General features: G+C 33.9%; 1 protein-coding gene across 2 annotated transcripts; it reads right to left on the bottom strand.

Annotated features, from left to right (window-relative positions):
* Window positions 1–10373: 10373 nt before the first annotated feature.
* LOC145605763 (uncharacterized) lies at window positions 10374–16161 on the bottom strand. Of its 2 annotated transcripts, XM_081661828.1 has the most exons (8): window positions 14479–16161; window positions 14179–14329; window positions 13945–14092; window positions 13612–13860; window positions 13031–13291; window positions 11532–11993; window positions 11300–11397; window positions 10374–11101 (listed from the first exon to the last, which is right to left on the bottom strand). In XM_081661828.1, the coding sequence occupies exons 1-5, from the start codon at window positions 16145–16147 to the stop codon at window positions 13040–13042; spliced, it is 2469 nt and encodes an 822-aa protein (XP_081517954.1). In that variant the 5' UTR covers window positions 16148–16161; the 3' UTR covers window positions 10374–11101; window positions 11300–11397; window positions 11532–11993; window positions 13031–13039. The 2 variants fall into 2 exon arrangements, with proteins under 2 accessions (XP_081517954.1, XP_081517953.1); XM_081661827.1 differs by having other exon boundaries at window positions 11300–11993.
* Between the last annotated feature and the right edge of the window lie 1006 nt (window positions 16162–17167).

Here is a 17167-nt window from a genome sequence, read left to right as displayed (position 1 = left end):
CTCGCATTAGCCACCCAAGTATTAATAAAATTTAGATTGATGCGTTTTAACGTTTGCCACCATTTAGATTTTTGCAGTTCACTAGTTTAGACCTTTGACACGATTCGCCAACTTTACTTTGACTAGCTTTTGTAATATATAAATTAATACAACTCAAACAAGACCTTATAGGATGACAGGACTATGCTTATATCATTGCTAGTCAAAGTAAAGTTAGGCTCTGTTCTTTTGAGATCCTGGGCAGAGCAGGGGTCAGCAGAGCAGAGCAGATTAAATTTCAGTAGAGCAGATTAGATTTCGGGATAGCAGTGTAGAGCATAGTCGAACCGAGCAGAGCAGATTTCCACATTATTATTAATATTATTATTATTATTATTACTAATATTATTACTAATATTATTATTATTATTATTATTATTGTTATTATTATTATTATTATTATTATTATTAAGTGCATATACCATTGATTTAGGTGAGTGAAAACATAAATATATGTGTAACATATTTAACATAAGTTAATAGTAGAAAGAAAAAAGACAATGGTTTACTTATATTTATTTCACAAAATTGTAAAATAAAATGATTTAATTTAATGAGTAATAATGATTTTACTTATAAATTTTTCTTAATCATATATTTTTAACACTAAAAATAATAATGATATACAAAGTACTACTTGAAAACAAACCTTTTTTTTATTCCTAAATTGTATGGAAAGATTTGAAAAATAATTCAACTCAATGAACTAACCATCAATACCCACATAAAATGTTTCTACGCATTGTGATTCTAATATAAAATATTTATAAAAGAAATTTTTATTAATTGTTATTATTATTATTTATTTATTTTGAAATAATTGTTATAATTATTAGAAATTATTAATTCATAATATTATTAAATATTAATTCTTAATAGTTTGAATTATTAAATATTATTATTGATAATTATTATCATTAATTATTATTATGATAATAAATATTAATTAATATTAATATTAATAATTATTAAAATTATTTTTAATATTAATAATTATTAAAATTATCTACTAAGCAAATTCTTTCTGTTTCTTAAACGCCGCCCCTTAAAAATTTCAAGTGGAAAATCTCTCACAAAACAATTTTGGGTCATTTACTCATTTTCCCAATGTAATTTTTACATTAAGCTTTACACAAAAATTTTATGTACGAGTTATTGTTGGCTTATCTACTACTCCGTAAATCTTACTCCATCTATCACAAAATACTTGCAAAGCTTCTACAAATACAATTGTTTTAAATTAACTGACACATTTTAACTTTTTTTGCTTTATTTGTACAATAACTTTGACAATATTTTTTACTAAAATATATAAATCACAAATGTTATTGAGTAACATGTTAAATGAGGTTCAATATACGAATTACTTTAAAATATCACTTGTAATGCGAAATTTTAAGGGACAAATTGGTATGTTCATAAAATGTGTCTATCAAAATTGTGTTAATTATGTTGAAACAAGGAAATGAGACATATCTAACTCGAAATATAACTTGACAAAATTAAACAAGAGCCTTAATGACACAACAATCCTTCAAAGTAATAGCCTAAATAATTCAAATTATATTGTCTATTTAATTTTATTTGTAATTTTGGTTTGCATTGCTTTGATTGAGCATAAAGTATAATTTCTAATTCAATTTATTACTAATGATTTTACAATTTGAATTAATACTTTTATGTGAAAATTTCATTTAACCAATTTATATGAGAAAGTAATAAGTTAATTAGACCTTAAACTCTCTCCTCTCTCCTCTCTCCTAAACCCTAGCCTCTCCTCTCTCCACTCTCCTAAACCCTAGCTTCCATTGTTAATTTTGAGGGGCTTCCATCGGATTTTACTGGTGGAAAGCCCAATCTAAGTTTTTTTTGCTTTTTTGTTTGTTTTTAGCTTATAACAATGGTTCCTCCACTCGAGAGGAATTTGTCTCCCTCAAAAGAAAGGGTTTTTCTCTTTTGAAAAACAAGGTTTCTTCAATCTCCTTCGAAAGACAAGGTTTTTCGAACTCCTTCGAAAGATAAGGTGTTCTATGCGCATGGAATAGTATCAAGTTGTGAGGGGTGGCGATTGATATTTGTTACTCTGATTCAGGATACAAAAATATCACAAGAATTTTCTTCCTCCAAAAATTATGAAGCGCCACGAATCCACTCAAAAATTTATGAGACGACGAATCGATATTATGCCGAATTGTTATACTTCGTATCTATGTATTTGGGTTCTTAGTTCTTCTCCAGTTAATTCTTGTTTGATTTTGCTAAATTTATTTTATTTTGTCGTTGATCATCAATTGTAGATGTAGTATGAATTTAGTCAATCAAAATTAGTGTCTTTTGGGACTTATTTCAAAAAAAAAAAAAAAAAAAAGACCTAACTCGATATAACCCAAAATCCAATTACTAACCCAGCTCGATATGCATTGACATGTAGAGGCTCCTATTCAGTGTTTAGTTAATTAAAATTAAATTTCGAATAGTATTTGAGTTCAATTTGATGTTGAGTTCAATTTGATTTAACTTTTTCAAAATCTAGTCCGAATTAAAATTTAGTAGTTTAGATCCAACTCAATAAATCTAAATTAAAATAAACTACCATTTTTTGGGCCAAATGAACTTTTACATATATGTACACACACACACACACACACACACACACACACACACACACACACATATATATATATATATATATATATATATATATATATATATATATATATATATATATATATATATATATATATATATATATATATATATATATATTATATAATTAAAATGACAATATAATTATTTAAAAGTATATAAATATAATGAACTAATTCACCGGGTAATAAAATGCGTGAAATTTATTAAAACGATAAAAACATATGTGACAAAGTATTTAAGTACTTGTATGTGATAGTTATAATTTGTAAGTTGATAATTTATGAAGTATTGTATAAAGTAAAAGTTAGAATATAGATAAAAACTTTATTTTTGTATAACAGTGATTTTTTTTTAAAAAGAAACTGCTTTTGGAGGGAAAATTTTTAATAGTATTTTGCCAAGTGTTCTTCTAGATTCGCTTTTAGTATTATGTAATAGATAGATAAAATAATACAAATTGGCCTTAATCTCAAAATATGTCATGGGAGTATTAAATAGTTTGGTTTTGTTAGCCTATATGTTTTCTATGTTATTATTCAAGTAATTTAAAAAATAATATTAGACTTGTAGAAAATTTTTATTTGTTCAGTTTAAATAGATCCAAACCCCATCATCAATCTGACCCAATCCAAAAAATCTTTTTTTTTTTTTTATAAAAAAAATCAATAAACTCGGTTTGGAATACATTGGATTTCAAATGTTATTCAAATAGTAGACACCCCCTTCTGAACACCATACGTGTTTGTTTCCTGGTTTTTGTTCATTTGTTCTAAAAATTTGTTAGAATGTGGGTTTGTTTCAAGTCCTAAAAACTATATCCACTCGCTTATATCATTTTAGACCCCACCTCAACGACCACAAATGTTTGTTTCCATAATTTCCGGTACGGTGATGTATTTTAGAAATTTGTAAGTGTACATTTTCTATCTATATATAAGGCTGATTGTTTCCTATAACTAATGAGTAAGACTTTGTAACTCATTTTTGCATTATTAACTTAATGATAATGAAAATTCCAAATTTATATCTTTACTTATGATGAATGTAACTATAATATAAACAATCTTATTCAATATGGGTCGTGAGACCAAATTTAAAATGTTTATATCAAATGCATGCCACCTAATTGAAAATGCATTAGTGAGTGAACTTAATTTAAAAGATTTACTTCCATTCTTAGTCTGTGAAACGATAGAGAATGCTAACTCTTTCAATCTGCTTAATGGTCCAGTTTGGCATAAAACATTTGAAGTTATGGTTTAAATGCATCAAATCCATATCGATTTCTCAATACCAATGACACTGACATATCAAGATGTTTAGAGACCCAAGTTTTTATCCTTTTTGAGATAATGCGAGTCGAAAAAAGGAACTAATGAAAGTCAATATGTTTTCTAACACGAGATAATATGGTGTCAACAAAATCCTTTCTCCCCCACCCCCCCCCCCCCCAAATAAAAGTAGGATTTGTATTTTCACATGATTGTAGAAAAGTGAATAATGATTAAGATGACAAAGTTTAATAAATATTTAAAAAAAATAAAAAATAAACAAAACAATATAGTTAACAAAAAAAATTAAATTAATAAGATAGCGCAATTTATTTTATTCAAGGTGAGTAAAAAAAATAGATAAAAGCAAGATGGGATGTTTAGTTTGGGGCGATGTATTAAATAAAGTGAAAATATGAGACTTTGGGGACTATGGGTGTTAGTAAGAGGGATGACGTAAAAGATCAATTAATAAATCCAATTAAAAAAATGTTTTTTTTAAATGGAAAATTTGTTAATTACTACCTCAAAAAAGGGGTCTTTGTGAATTACTACCCGCAAAAAAAAAAGTTGTTAATTACTACCCTAAAACTGATTAATTTTAGCAACTACTACCTTTTTTACTAATCAGCATACTTAAGCTCTTAATGATATTATTATTCATCTAATTACTAATTAGTAGCTCTTAAACCTTAATTAATTAGGTAAACCCTAGCACCACCTTCCCACCACCTCCGGCGGCCCCCCTTTGGCCCTTTAACACATCCGATAGCTCCTCCACCATGAAACCCACTCCCCGCACTCAATCCCCACCACGAAACCCACCCTCCCTTTCCCCCACCACAACATCCACCCTATTCTTGTTCCCCCCACCACGATTACCACCTCGATTTTGCTTCCCCAACACACAATTCTCACCCCCTTTTACGATACCCCCATCCCCTACCCGTGGCGGCCCTGACCCCCTACCCCTCGTCGGAAATCCTTGCTCAACCAACCCTAATCTTCCTATATCTCCTTCCCCCCTAATCACCACCCTAGGGTTTCAATTTTAGGGCTTTAGGGTTTTAATTTTGGAACATTAGGGTGGTGATTAAAGGGGGGAAGGGGGTGGAGTTTAATTTTGGAACATTAGGGTGGTGATTAAAGGGGGGAAGGGGGTGGAGGAGGCTTAGGGAGGGCCTCTCGTGGCCAAATTCAGCCTCTAAGTATGATTTTCGGGCAGTTTTTGATTTTTAACGAAGTTTTTTTTAAATTTAATCCTTGAGTTTAAAGGATAAGATATAATTTAATTTTTCTATGGATAATTTAAGTATGAAAATATATTTTGATGAAGTTTTAAAGGGGTTTTAGATTAGTTTAAAATGCTGGAGTTTTATTTAAAGTAGTACAATTGTGATTTTAATAAAAGGGTGTGATAACCTATTAAAAAGGAGTTTAATTAGGGGTTTTTAAATAATTTTCAGATTATTCTAAATAGTTTAAAGTGAGTTTAAGTTGCTGGAAATTGTATATACAAGAGTAATTAATTTAGTATTATTGTCCCTTATTGTAGGAGACTTGATTCGGGAATTGTTGTAGTATTTTCGGCCACTTTATGGGCTTAATTGAGGTACGTTCGCGTACTTAGCATATTTTGATGATGTAGAATCATGCTAGGCTTAAATTCAATCAATTATAAGTAGCATCATGTTAAGGTTCATGTATTGATTTGTGAATTATTGGTGTTGGTGATTGAATTGTGAAGCATGAATTATTTGTGATGATCTATGGATTGGAAAATTATATTTTGGCATGATTATATGGACTACATATTTATTTATGGCATGTTAGAGAGCATGTTTAATTAAACTAATTGTTTAATTATGTTTGGAATATTGAAAAGGAATTTTATTATGGTTCATATAATTTTTATTGATGCTTTAAGCATGAAGAAGGAGCTAAGTAAATGTCTATGTACACAAGAAATAAATTGTATGTTGGTGCTTTTGGGCACTTAGGGTGCTTTAAACACCAAAGGATAGGATTGTTGGCGCTTTATGCGTTTACAGTGTCCAAGACACTGAGGTAGTAATAAAAAGGGGTTCAACATTAAATATTATGTGGTCACTAAATATTCAAGAATTAAATTGATATGTTTGAATGGTTGAATTATTATTGATGATTGAATTGTTATGCTTGAGAGTCATCACCAAGTCTAATAATATGTAAATAACGTAAAGTGAAAGAGATTACGCACCAAAACTCTTGGAACGTATATACCTTGAGTATGAACATATGGGGGGAGTTATGTGACTTTATATTTGATCATAACTTCTAATGGAGTACAGGACGCTGTATATTCCCTTTTATTATTATTATTATGCGCTGGAATTCCGCCACCAATGTGTGGCACAGGTGATGCTGGCACGGTTAGCTCCCGTGTCAGTGGTCCTCATTTCATTGAGGAAGGTTTAGTCAAGTTAGAAACCCGTTCGATGCGTAATCAACGCTAAATAAATTATTTAGTGTCCAGTTAAAGAGTCTTGTTGTTTGTTGTGTGTGCTTGTAAACAGGTGCAATGAGGTAAGTATGTGTGATGCTTGGAGTTGCATGTTAGGGTGTTTAAATACGCTTATGTACTCAGCTTTGCTGATTGTGTGTGTTGTTTGTGTTTGGCTATGTCTTTATCTTGGCCCTACGATGATCCATTTTAATGGAGAGTAGTGGGGGCAAGTGGAGATAATCTTTTCAGGTGTTGAAACATATTCATGACGGGGCGTGAGTGAAGAGCGAATCACGCTAGTTTCTATTAGTTGAGATGTGGTTTATTGCATTCAAATATTATATTATATTATGTTATGCTTATGAGACTAACGCAAAGGTTTTTCGTAATTTAATTGGTTTTGATAAGGGCCTTCAATGGTTCCAAGTTGTAGGTTGATTTTATTTGACTTCGTTTGACTTTGGTTTTAATCTTTACTTTCGTTTGGTTGACTTTTAAGTTGACTCGTTTTTGAATGGTTTTGAGTTAAGTCTTCCGCTGTGTGTCTTTGATAATTGCCTTAGCCGTTTTCACGGTGGCGGTAACGTCTTAGATATTCCTAAATCGTATTTTACAAAGAGTAAAGTGTATTTTAAAGGAAAGGAATTTCTAGGGTGTTACAACTGGGGCGGGGATGGGGCGGGTCTCCTATTTGACCCGCCCCACTGACATCCCTACCAACAGCCCCAGATCCAGGCAGATCTGGAACAGCAACCACCTCAGGAACCACCGTTGGGGGTGGATCCACAACCACAGCATCGTCCTCGTCAGAGCTTGAGTGGTGAACCAACTTAGCCCCTATTTTCTCAGTCTTGTACCTGGCGAACATCATGGAGCACCGTCGCACAAGCCTCAACTTCCCATCTCCCCGTCTAACAGCATACAGGGTGCTCACATCTTCCTTCTCTTTCGATTTGACGGACTCCAGTTCACGTTTTTTCCCAGTCATTTTCCAGAAATTGAGGACTCAAAATTTTTAGGGTTTCAGAGAAGGAAGAGAAGAGAGAGAACAAAGAGCATAGAGGAGAGAGAAAACAAGGGTGAAGAGTAGATCTAGGGTTTATGAGTGAAGACTGGAGAAATCTCCAGTAGAAAGGAAGACTGAGCAGCATGATCGAGGAGTATTCAATGAAGAACATTGAATTTGGGTGGTTGGAATCAGAAAGTTGGTTGATGAAATAAGAAGAGGAGGAGTTGATTTTGGTGGGAATTGTTAGTATTGATGATGAATCAATAAGTTTGATTAGCAAACTTAACAATGTGTTTAACACATACTTAATTAAACTAAAAAAAAAGTAAGGGTAAATCTGTCTTTTTACCCTCAAAAAGTTACTATATAAGGAAAAAAAATTTGTTGCGAGTAATGTGTAACACCCCAAAATGGCAAATGTTGCGAGTAAATCGTAACGGAGGGAGTATAAAGTTGGAGGGAAATATTTTAATGACAGCTTGACACATAAGACATTGTAAGTTTTGATGACGTCAGCAACGTTTTGTTTTAGTAATAGTTAATACATTACAACTTTGGGGTCTCAATTTGAAACATGCCAAAAACTTGTAACCCGTTAAACATGTTACCCATGACACATGTCATCGCGTAATTAGTCTAAATTATTAAATTTAAGCCTTTTTTTAATAAATAATTTTTTAATGAATAATATTTTAAATAATCCTTCCACCTCTCCCTCCTCCTCCCCGTTCAACCCATCCTTTGCTAGCCAACCCCCCTCCCCGCCAGTGGTCAATCCACCTTCGTTACCCCAACACTACTTGCTCACGCCAACACTACTTTCCCCTATCTCGACCCTGACTTGGTTCAAAGGGGTTTTGATAATGGTGGCCAGAGGGTAAGGGTAGTGTTTTCGAGCCTCGTGGAGTTGTGGGGTTGGGAGTTTTAGGCTAGTGGGGGGCTTGGGGCTAGAGAGGGGATAAATTTGAGGGAGTGGTTTGGGAGGGGGGCATTTTCGGTGGTGGGGATGGGGAGAATTGGCTACCAAAGGTGGAGCAGTGGTGGTGTTGGATGCAATTAGTATTAGGTATTCCTGGAGTACCTAGTATTGTACTCCAGGCCCAATATAATATATAGGCTAGAAACCCAACTTAAAAAAAAAAGCCCACTAGAATTTATTTCAGGTAATAACAAATTAACAAAACGAAATAACATAAAATAGAAGCATATTACTCCAGTTACTAAACATGATATTTATTGTTATTGAACATGTTATTTTGGAAGTACTCAATTTTATGACTTTAGAAGCATACTATTTTTATAACTAGTAATGTTATTTTAGAACTGATAAATGTTTCTAATTACATTATTTTAGAATTAATTAATGTTATGTTTATAAATAGAAGCATGTTATTTTTATAACTTGGAATAACATTCCAATTCTTATAAAACAGTATATTATTTTATAAACAAAAGTATGTTATTTATATAACATGCAAATTAACTGTTAAAACACATATTATTTTAAATTGACGTTATGTTATTTAGATTAAACTATATGTTACTTTTCAAAAAGAATTATCAAATTTGCAATTGCACAAAATCGAGCTGCCTGCCCTAGCAAACTGGTTCGTTCCTCTGTCGTTATCAGGAGCTCTTGGCAAGGGTTCTGCTTGCCAAAGCCTTACTCAACAAGTGCCATACAACTTGCCTTGGTTCGGGACGAAGCCAAGCTGATACAAATCGAACATCATCAGCCTTGATTCACAGCAAATTTCGCAAAATCATCTTCCATTTAGAAAAGTAATTGACAAAATGAGTAAAAAGAGTGATTGATTGGATTGAGAGAAAAATCAAAACGAAAACTTTGCAATTAGAAAAAAGACGATTAAATTCATTGAGATTGAAAAGTAATAGAGGGAAATAAAGTATATCAAGAATAAAATGGAGCAATTCGGGAAGAAGGAGGGGACAATATAGAGGAAGCGCTGAAACGCTATCGTTTTGAACCTGGAGTACCATGCTCACGGTACTCCGGGAGTAAGGAAGAAATTGCGGTTGGCCGGGAGGAGGGAGAAAAGAAAAATAATTAATAAATTTTTAAAGCCAATGATAGAGCAACATGTGGCGTAATTAATATGTTCACTAGGTTATATTCGGTTTTAACCTGTTTAAAATTAAGACCCCCCAAAAGGTTGTAATATTAAGAATAATCAAAATGGGAGCTCCAATTTATCAACAAAATTCGTTTATCAAGTGATGAAATCGTAAAAAAAAAAAATAAATCAACAAAAATATCTAATCAGCATGACATTATTGTAATTATATCAACAACTATGCAACCAACATTTTAATTAAAAAAAAAAGTTGTTGACTTATTTACAATTTTGTCATTTGTATTTTCTAATCTATTAAAATTAAAAAAAAAAATGTTGTTGACTTATTTACAATTTTGTCATTTGTATTTTCTCCTCAAAAGGTTGTATTATTAAAATTCAATCATTCAAAAGTGGATCAATACAGTCAAGTATGATCTAACTTTAATGGATCCGATCTAGCTTATACTTGAACCAAAAATTTCATCATCTAAATGGATCCTACCCAACAACCTAGCCAACTCATACTTAAACCAAATAACTCAATGGCCAACATATGTTTGTTTAAAAATTACTTAATTAGATATGTCAATGGTTATAGCTGAAGTCACAAATTAAGTCCTAATTGTTAGAGGAAATGAGCAAAAGAAGTTCCACAAATTTTGTACCCTCTTCATCCTAAAAACAAATTAATTTCTCCCAAGATTCATGTCCATGGTAATAAATGATGCTACGTAGTAATAGAGTTAGCATGTACGTTTGCTAACCAAAGTCATAAAAGTCTATGGTTTTAGGCAGTAATGGAACTTTATAACAGGTTGTGGTTTTTGACAAACAAGCCAAAAAAGAAGGAAAAAAAATACTCCGTAATAAATTTAGAAAAGAATTTACAAGGAATTTAAACCATTCACTCATTTAGTCATTTTGGAAGTTAACTGAGGGAGGGAGATATAAAATAACGCATGTACCACACCATTGTACCAAGTCAAACAATATACTTCCTGTAAAAAACAATATTGTACTTGAGAGGTGTCACAGATAGCCTCTGCTGTGTCTTGTATTAGCACGGGTTGCTGGGTAATGAATCAAAACTACCACCAGCGCCGCTGCCTTTACCCATCTTCGAAACCTCTTTAGCCTTGGCTCCAAGCTGCATGTCTCCTTGAAAAAATTTGCCAGCAAATATGGCTCATTGATGATGCAGCTCGGCCAAGTGCCTACAGTGATCATTCCTTCAGCTGCTGTGGCAAAAGAGGCCCTTCAAAATGAATGATATTTATTTCTCCAGCCACCACATTGATACTGTTCGTGCACTCAACCACAATAAAAATTTATTAGCTTGATTGCCAGCAGGCCAAGCATAATCTGACGGAGAGATCTACGCAAAATATGTATTCCCAAGTTTTTATTCTGCAAGCGGAATTCACCATTACCCTCAATTTGCTATTGAATACTTTTTTTTTTTCAGTTGATATGGGTGATCCTAGTTCTGAAATTGCTCATGAATTTTGAGAGACTACGAGGCCTGTTGAAAGAAGTTGGGAAAACCAACTTTGCAGACTATCTTCCTTTCCTGCAAAAGATCGAACTACAGGTCATAACACGGCATACGAGTGTTGACTTTGGGAAGCTGATGGATTTCTTCAAGATAATGATAAACCAAAAGTTGCAAGGGGAAGGGCTTCAGGATCAATAGAAGACAACTATATTTAAGACTCACTGAAGGGCATTAATCATAAGAAAAATGAGAAAATTGAGCTTTCAATGATACCTGGTCATCTGCTGTATCTCTCTCAATAAACTTTATTGAGATATTTTGTAGCTTAATTTCAAAAACAATAGACGTCTCTTCTCTGCAGGACTTATTTTCTGCAGGAATTGACACAACATCAACCCTAGAATGGGTAATGGCAGAATTGTTGCACAACCCAGATAAGCTATAGAAAGCACAAATGGAGCTCCAAGAAATCATTGGAAAGGGAAATTTAGTAGAAGAAACTGACACTCCTTGGCTTCTGTACTTGCAAGCAATCATCAATGAAACCTTGAGACTGCATTCACCACTGCCACTTTTGCCGTAAAAAAGCAGATACAGATGTGCAACTCTTCAACTTTGATGTCCCCAAAAACGCAGTACTGATCAAAGTATGGGCCATCGGGAGAGATCCAACCTTGTGGGAGACTCCCACTTCATATGAGTCAGAGATATTTGTGGGATCAGATATTGATGATGTCAAGGGCCGTGATTTTGTGCTGAAAATGATGGCTGTCAAATCTGTCCTGGGTTGCCATTGGCTAATCGAATGGTCCCTTTGATACTGGGATCACTGGATTTGATTCGAAGCTAGAAGACGGGGTTTTACCAAATGAGATGGATATGGAGGACACATTTGGGGGGCTCACTGTGGAGAAAATCAGTGAATTCGTGACATTCCAGTTCATATCTGAATTGTATTCCTACAAACCTACAATCACACTCATCAAAGAGTTCAGCAAAATAAAAGAGAGGTCTCCTCGTAGCACAATCCCACAGTTTAGACATAAACACTTAATAGTTTTCAACTATACTAATATGATTTGTAGACTTTCATTATACCCTATAGTATGCATGCTCAGCCAGAAGGCTTTTATCTAGTCTGCTGCTGCCTAAGTTTCATACCATTATGCATAGAATGCAGAAGTATCATTTTTCTAATGTTACAAATGCATGATTTTCAAAAATCAATGCTCTTGGGAGCCCCAAAAAATAATCCTACTTTGTGACGTATCAAATTGAAGGAGAACATGCTTTAACCCAGAGAAAAGAGACAAACCTACAAAACATAATAAGGGACAGATGAATCTATGATTTCCATCTCCAATTCGGGATTCCATAGTTCTGAATGCTTTCTTTTTTAAATAGGGCATGATACATAATATATTTACAGTCTGTTACTACTAAACAGCAAGTGTCTAATGTTAATAACTGGCATATTAGACGTTAAACTAATTATGCTTTTAATATTATACCATTCAGATGGTCATTGATATTGATTTTCTCTCATTTGGACATAAGGCAGCCGGGTATTCGTTGAAATCAAACCATCAAAAAGCCCTAATCTGTAACTTGTACATACATAGTACTTCTTCTGTTGCCTCTCATTGTTTATCAGGTTCAGTGCGTCAATTCATCGAACACATTACATTCACTAATCCAAAACCTTGATATCTGACTTCTAAATCAGATTCTGAGGCAATTCATCACATATATCTGTAACAATCATTGATACCTATCCATACAAAACAATTTTAGAGCTGAAAAACGCTACATATTAAGCTTTGTCGCCTGAGTAATAATGCTTAATAAGTTAATGATAAGGGTGCATTGCAATGGCAATGGATTTAGTGTGCTGAATAATTCCTATGCTCCAAGTTTCATTTCTAGGTATTTGAAGAGGATTTACAACTAAGTTGACATGAACAAACTGAATACAATGCATATAGTTTTAAGAAATTTTGGTACCTTGATCGATCATAATCGTGCAGTAACATTCTGCAAGATTAATGAATTGGCACTTGGAACCTCTGTGCATGCTTCATTTGTAGTAGTGGGTTGATAACAGAGGTAAGATAACGATTGTAACCATGAAACTAATGTAGGCTTTCTAATTACATCATCAGATTCTGCAACTAGGGCATACAATTCATTGAGTATCATATTCTGGCCAACTTTAGGTAATTGGATAATTAGCTGCGCCAACAGCTTCATCAATTCTGGTAGTACCTACACAAACAAACCAAAGAAATCTTGAAATTGATCGCAAGAGATTAGCATGAGCAATGTAAAGTGGTTATCACTCTGCCATCATCATAATCAAAATAACCAAAAAAGGCTTAGGGTACAAATTCTTAATCGATATTGCGCAGAGTCCATCTCATCCAAGTTTCAACTTTCAAGGTTTCTTCACACCATGTCCTTTATATTATTTCTTTGTTGATTTAACAAGGCAGTTACCTCATATCACAATTATGCATTACATATCCTTGACTCCTAGTTAAATCTCATCTAGAGTAATAATGAAAGAACCAATGATTTTCACATGCCTGTATGTCCACCAAGGATATCAGCTGCATAAGAAGCTCTATGATTTTCTTGCACGGCTCTGAGTCTCCTTGCCAATTCTTCCACCATTCAGAATCTTTAATATTCTTAACTTCTCCGCATAACACATTGGCCTTTTCGACAAGACTGTGTATGCAATAATATATGGATGGGCTCCCAGCAGGAAGATGTCGAACCAATGCAGAAACACCAGAAGCCAGACCATCAAATGGTGTAATACCCGGATAAGCCTATATGTCATAAATAATAATTTAGAACAAACCAAACTCAAAAGTCAGATATTTGTTATAGCTTTTGAAAGCACTATTTAGTACCTCAAGGGATCTCTTCATGTAATAGAAAACAAGTTGCTCCTTCAACAAGGACCTCTCCATCTGAGAGGATTCATTTTCAGAAGTAACAAAAGACGAAAACACTATATGTGAGGCCCGTGCTACTTTGTTATTAGGATGCCCCAAATATCTATAAGCATTTGTAATAAGGAATCAATAGTAATATTATTCATCAGTCAAAGGCTATCTATATGTAGAATACGAGGTTTAGGATACAAAAACATTGAGGCAGCAACCACTTCTTGGAACACATCACTAGGCAAATGGCTGATGCAAGTTGGAATAACCCGCAGGTAAAACAAGATCCTTGCCGTCTGTACTTCATCTTTGGACCATACATAATTCCCATTCTGCAGATGACAAAATTCTACAAAAACAAGATTTTAAAACACTTTTTTTTTTTTTTTTTTGTAAAATCTACAAGAAAATAATTGACAGCAAAGAGCATTACAGATCAGATCTATAAATTAAACTAATTTGAGAAGTGTTCTAATGGGATATCATAATGATTCATACCTTGAGGGTTTGTCAGGTCAGCATAAGAAGGCAAGGATTCGACAAAAGAGACACAGGCAATCTTGTTCTCTTGCACACTTGTGGCTGCACTTCTGATTGCCTCCATATATTCAGGAAGCCGGATGCGCCGGAAATACTCCATACAGGAGAATGAGACCAGAATTTTGACAGAACACTCCATCTGTATCTCCCTTGAGAATTTGGAAGTCAATTTGTTTTTCGTAACAGCTAATGCAAAGACTACAACCATCAAGAAAGCTGATTCAGCTATTTTCTCCAAATCATTAAGCAATTGGTCTGACCTGCCTTGCAACAGCAAGGCCACCTGCCGATGCCCCAAATAAATGTCATGACAGAAACTCCAAACTAGATCCTCAACCCTACACTTATCTTTTTCATTTGCAGATGCATAAAGATTGCAGAAAACACCAGTTGCTGCCCCTGCTTCCTTGAAGAGAATGCTGTCTTGATGATTCTTCACATAGATTGGATTTAATTTCTCAAGATTGCTAATCGGATATTCAAGGATCTTATTATAAAATCTTCTCAAGGGAAGGACTTCAATCAGCAAGGCTAAACCAAGTGAAAGTAGCAGCGGTCCTCTTGATGAATTCAAACCACCACTTCGAGATGCAGCCAATGACAGGCAACGGAGGAGAAATCCGAAACCAGCATCTTCAACAATAATTTTGCTCGGGGATCCTATATCTGCAATCAAGTTTGATGCTATAGCTTCAATTTTAGCTTCTGCTGAAATCCTTAATCTGGTAACAATATTCAACCACTCTCCCTGCTTCACAGGTCTATTAGATGCTCTTAGAGCACCGGCTGTGGCCATGAGGACAGCAAACACAGCATAGTCTTTGTTGGGGTTTTCCATTACTTCACTGCTAAAGATCCTAATTTTCTCCAAAGCACTAGAACTAATGAATCTGTACACAACCCATTCTATCAAATGCAAAACAAACAATGCATGAGATATATCATGGGGTTTTTCTATATAAACCCAATTTCCTAACAGAAAATTTAACAGTCTAGCAAAGTGAACTTCTCCAGAAGAGGATAAAGCATACCCAATCCCTGCAAGTACATCAGGAATGAGCTCACCGACTGAACCAATCAACTGGTATTGTTCCTCCAGCAAACTACAAACAAGCTTCAAGCAAATGGTTTTGGTGTTTTCAGTCACAGACGGGACTGAACAGAAGGCACCAGCAAGAAGAATGCCTTCGGCAAATAAAGAAACACTTTTCTCAGCATTAAACTGGTCATATAATATATTAGTAATGACTTTCACAGCTGAATCCATCAGTGCTAACGATGGCTTGGATGATCTTCTCACCCATACATACAAAAGTCTCAGAATAAGGGGCAGTGAATCATTAGGAAGAGAAATGTTAGAAGAAGAAAGGATAGAAATGAGGACTTTTGCTTGTGGGTCGGCCACATATAATGAGGCTTGTGAATTAACAAGGGATTTAAGAGAATGAAGGTGACGAGGATGAAACATGCCCTTCTGGAGACAATCCCTGAGCTCAGCCCACGCCTGGATGATCACTTGTGCTGACGAATTAGCAGAGTTTACGGAGGTGTTTTTGCTGCCATTGCTGTTGCTAGTACTACTCCTAAGCCAGTCTTCAAGAAACAGAGTAGAAGCTTGTTTTGCCATTTTATATACAACTGTAAAAACAGATATCAAAATGGGTTTAACAGTACAGCCTACAATTCAGAAAAAGGCTAAAGTCAGACCACCAAGAAACACATGAAAGTTAAAAAAAACAGAACAAGAACAAGGGCAGAATCATCTTATTTAAGCTAAACAAAGTCAAGACGTGCCAAATATGACCTTCGATTAATGGAGGATCCACGAAGTTTCAAATGGGGTTTGCATTTAAAATCAAAACATTATTACTTGCATAAATAAATTTCCAATACCATAATCCAAATCATGCTAAATTAACATTAACCCATAATCCATTACCATCAAGGCATTAGCAAATGAGCCACTAAGTACAATGTTCAAAGATAAACAATACTCCATAGTTCCTAAGACAATACGATCATAAACCATTACTAATTATAACAGTAATTAGAACCAATAGTTCAATAATCCAAACCCTAAATTAACTATACTGACAATTAAATTAAATTAACGATAAACCAACAATAGATTGTCAAAATTGATTACAAAATGTAACAGCTTACCTCAGAAGCTGCTTCAATGGAGGATAGAAATATTAGTTTTCGCCTCAATAGAGAAAGTTAAATAAGCTACAATGGGAAACTGAGAAATAGAGAAGGTGGTCTACGTTCATCCCATTTTTTTATTTTTTATTGGGCAAATTCATGAATACATGATGTGTTAATCTCGGGGGTAATTTAGGACTTCTGCCTACTTATCAATTTTTTTTGACCCACTGTCTACTTATCAAGTACTAAGGTAAAATCTAATTTCATTCTCTTATAAAATATTCATTTCAGTGTAGTTCAGTTCAGTTCAGTTCATTTCAGTTCAGTTCAGCTGAGTTCAGTCAATGATAACAGGCCCTTAGACTTTTTTTTTTTTTTAATCAATCAATCGCCAATCATCAATCATCAATCTAATCTAATCTAATCTAATATCTAATATATATAATAAAGTAGGCATTTTTCGAGAGTATTCGGCGCGCCACTTAAGAAAAGGTATTAT

This window comes from Chenopodium album, chromosome 22 (genome assembly GCF_948465745.1).
Source record: "Chenopodium album chromosome 22, dcCheAlbu1.1, whole genome shotgun sequence".
Lineage (NCBI taxonomy): Eukaryota > Viridiplantae > Streptophyta > Magnoliopsida > Caryophyllales > Amaranthaceae > Chenopodium > Chenopodium album.
The sequence above is the reverse complement of the archived record's forward strand: the minus strand, read 5'-3'. Positions and strand labels throughout refer to the sequence as shown.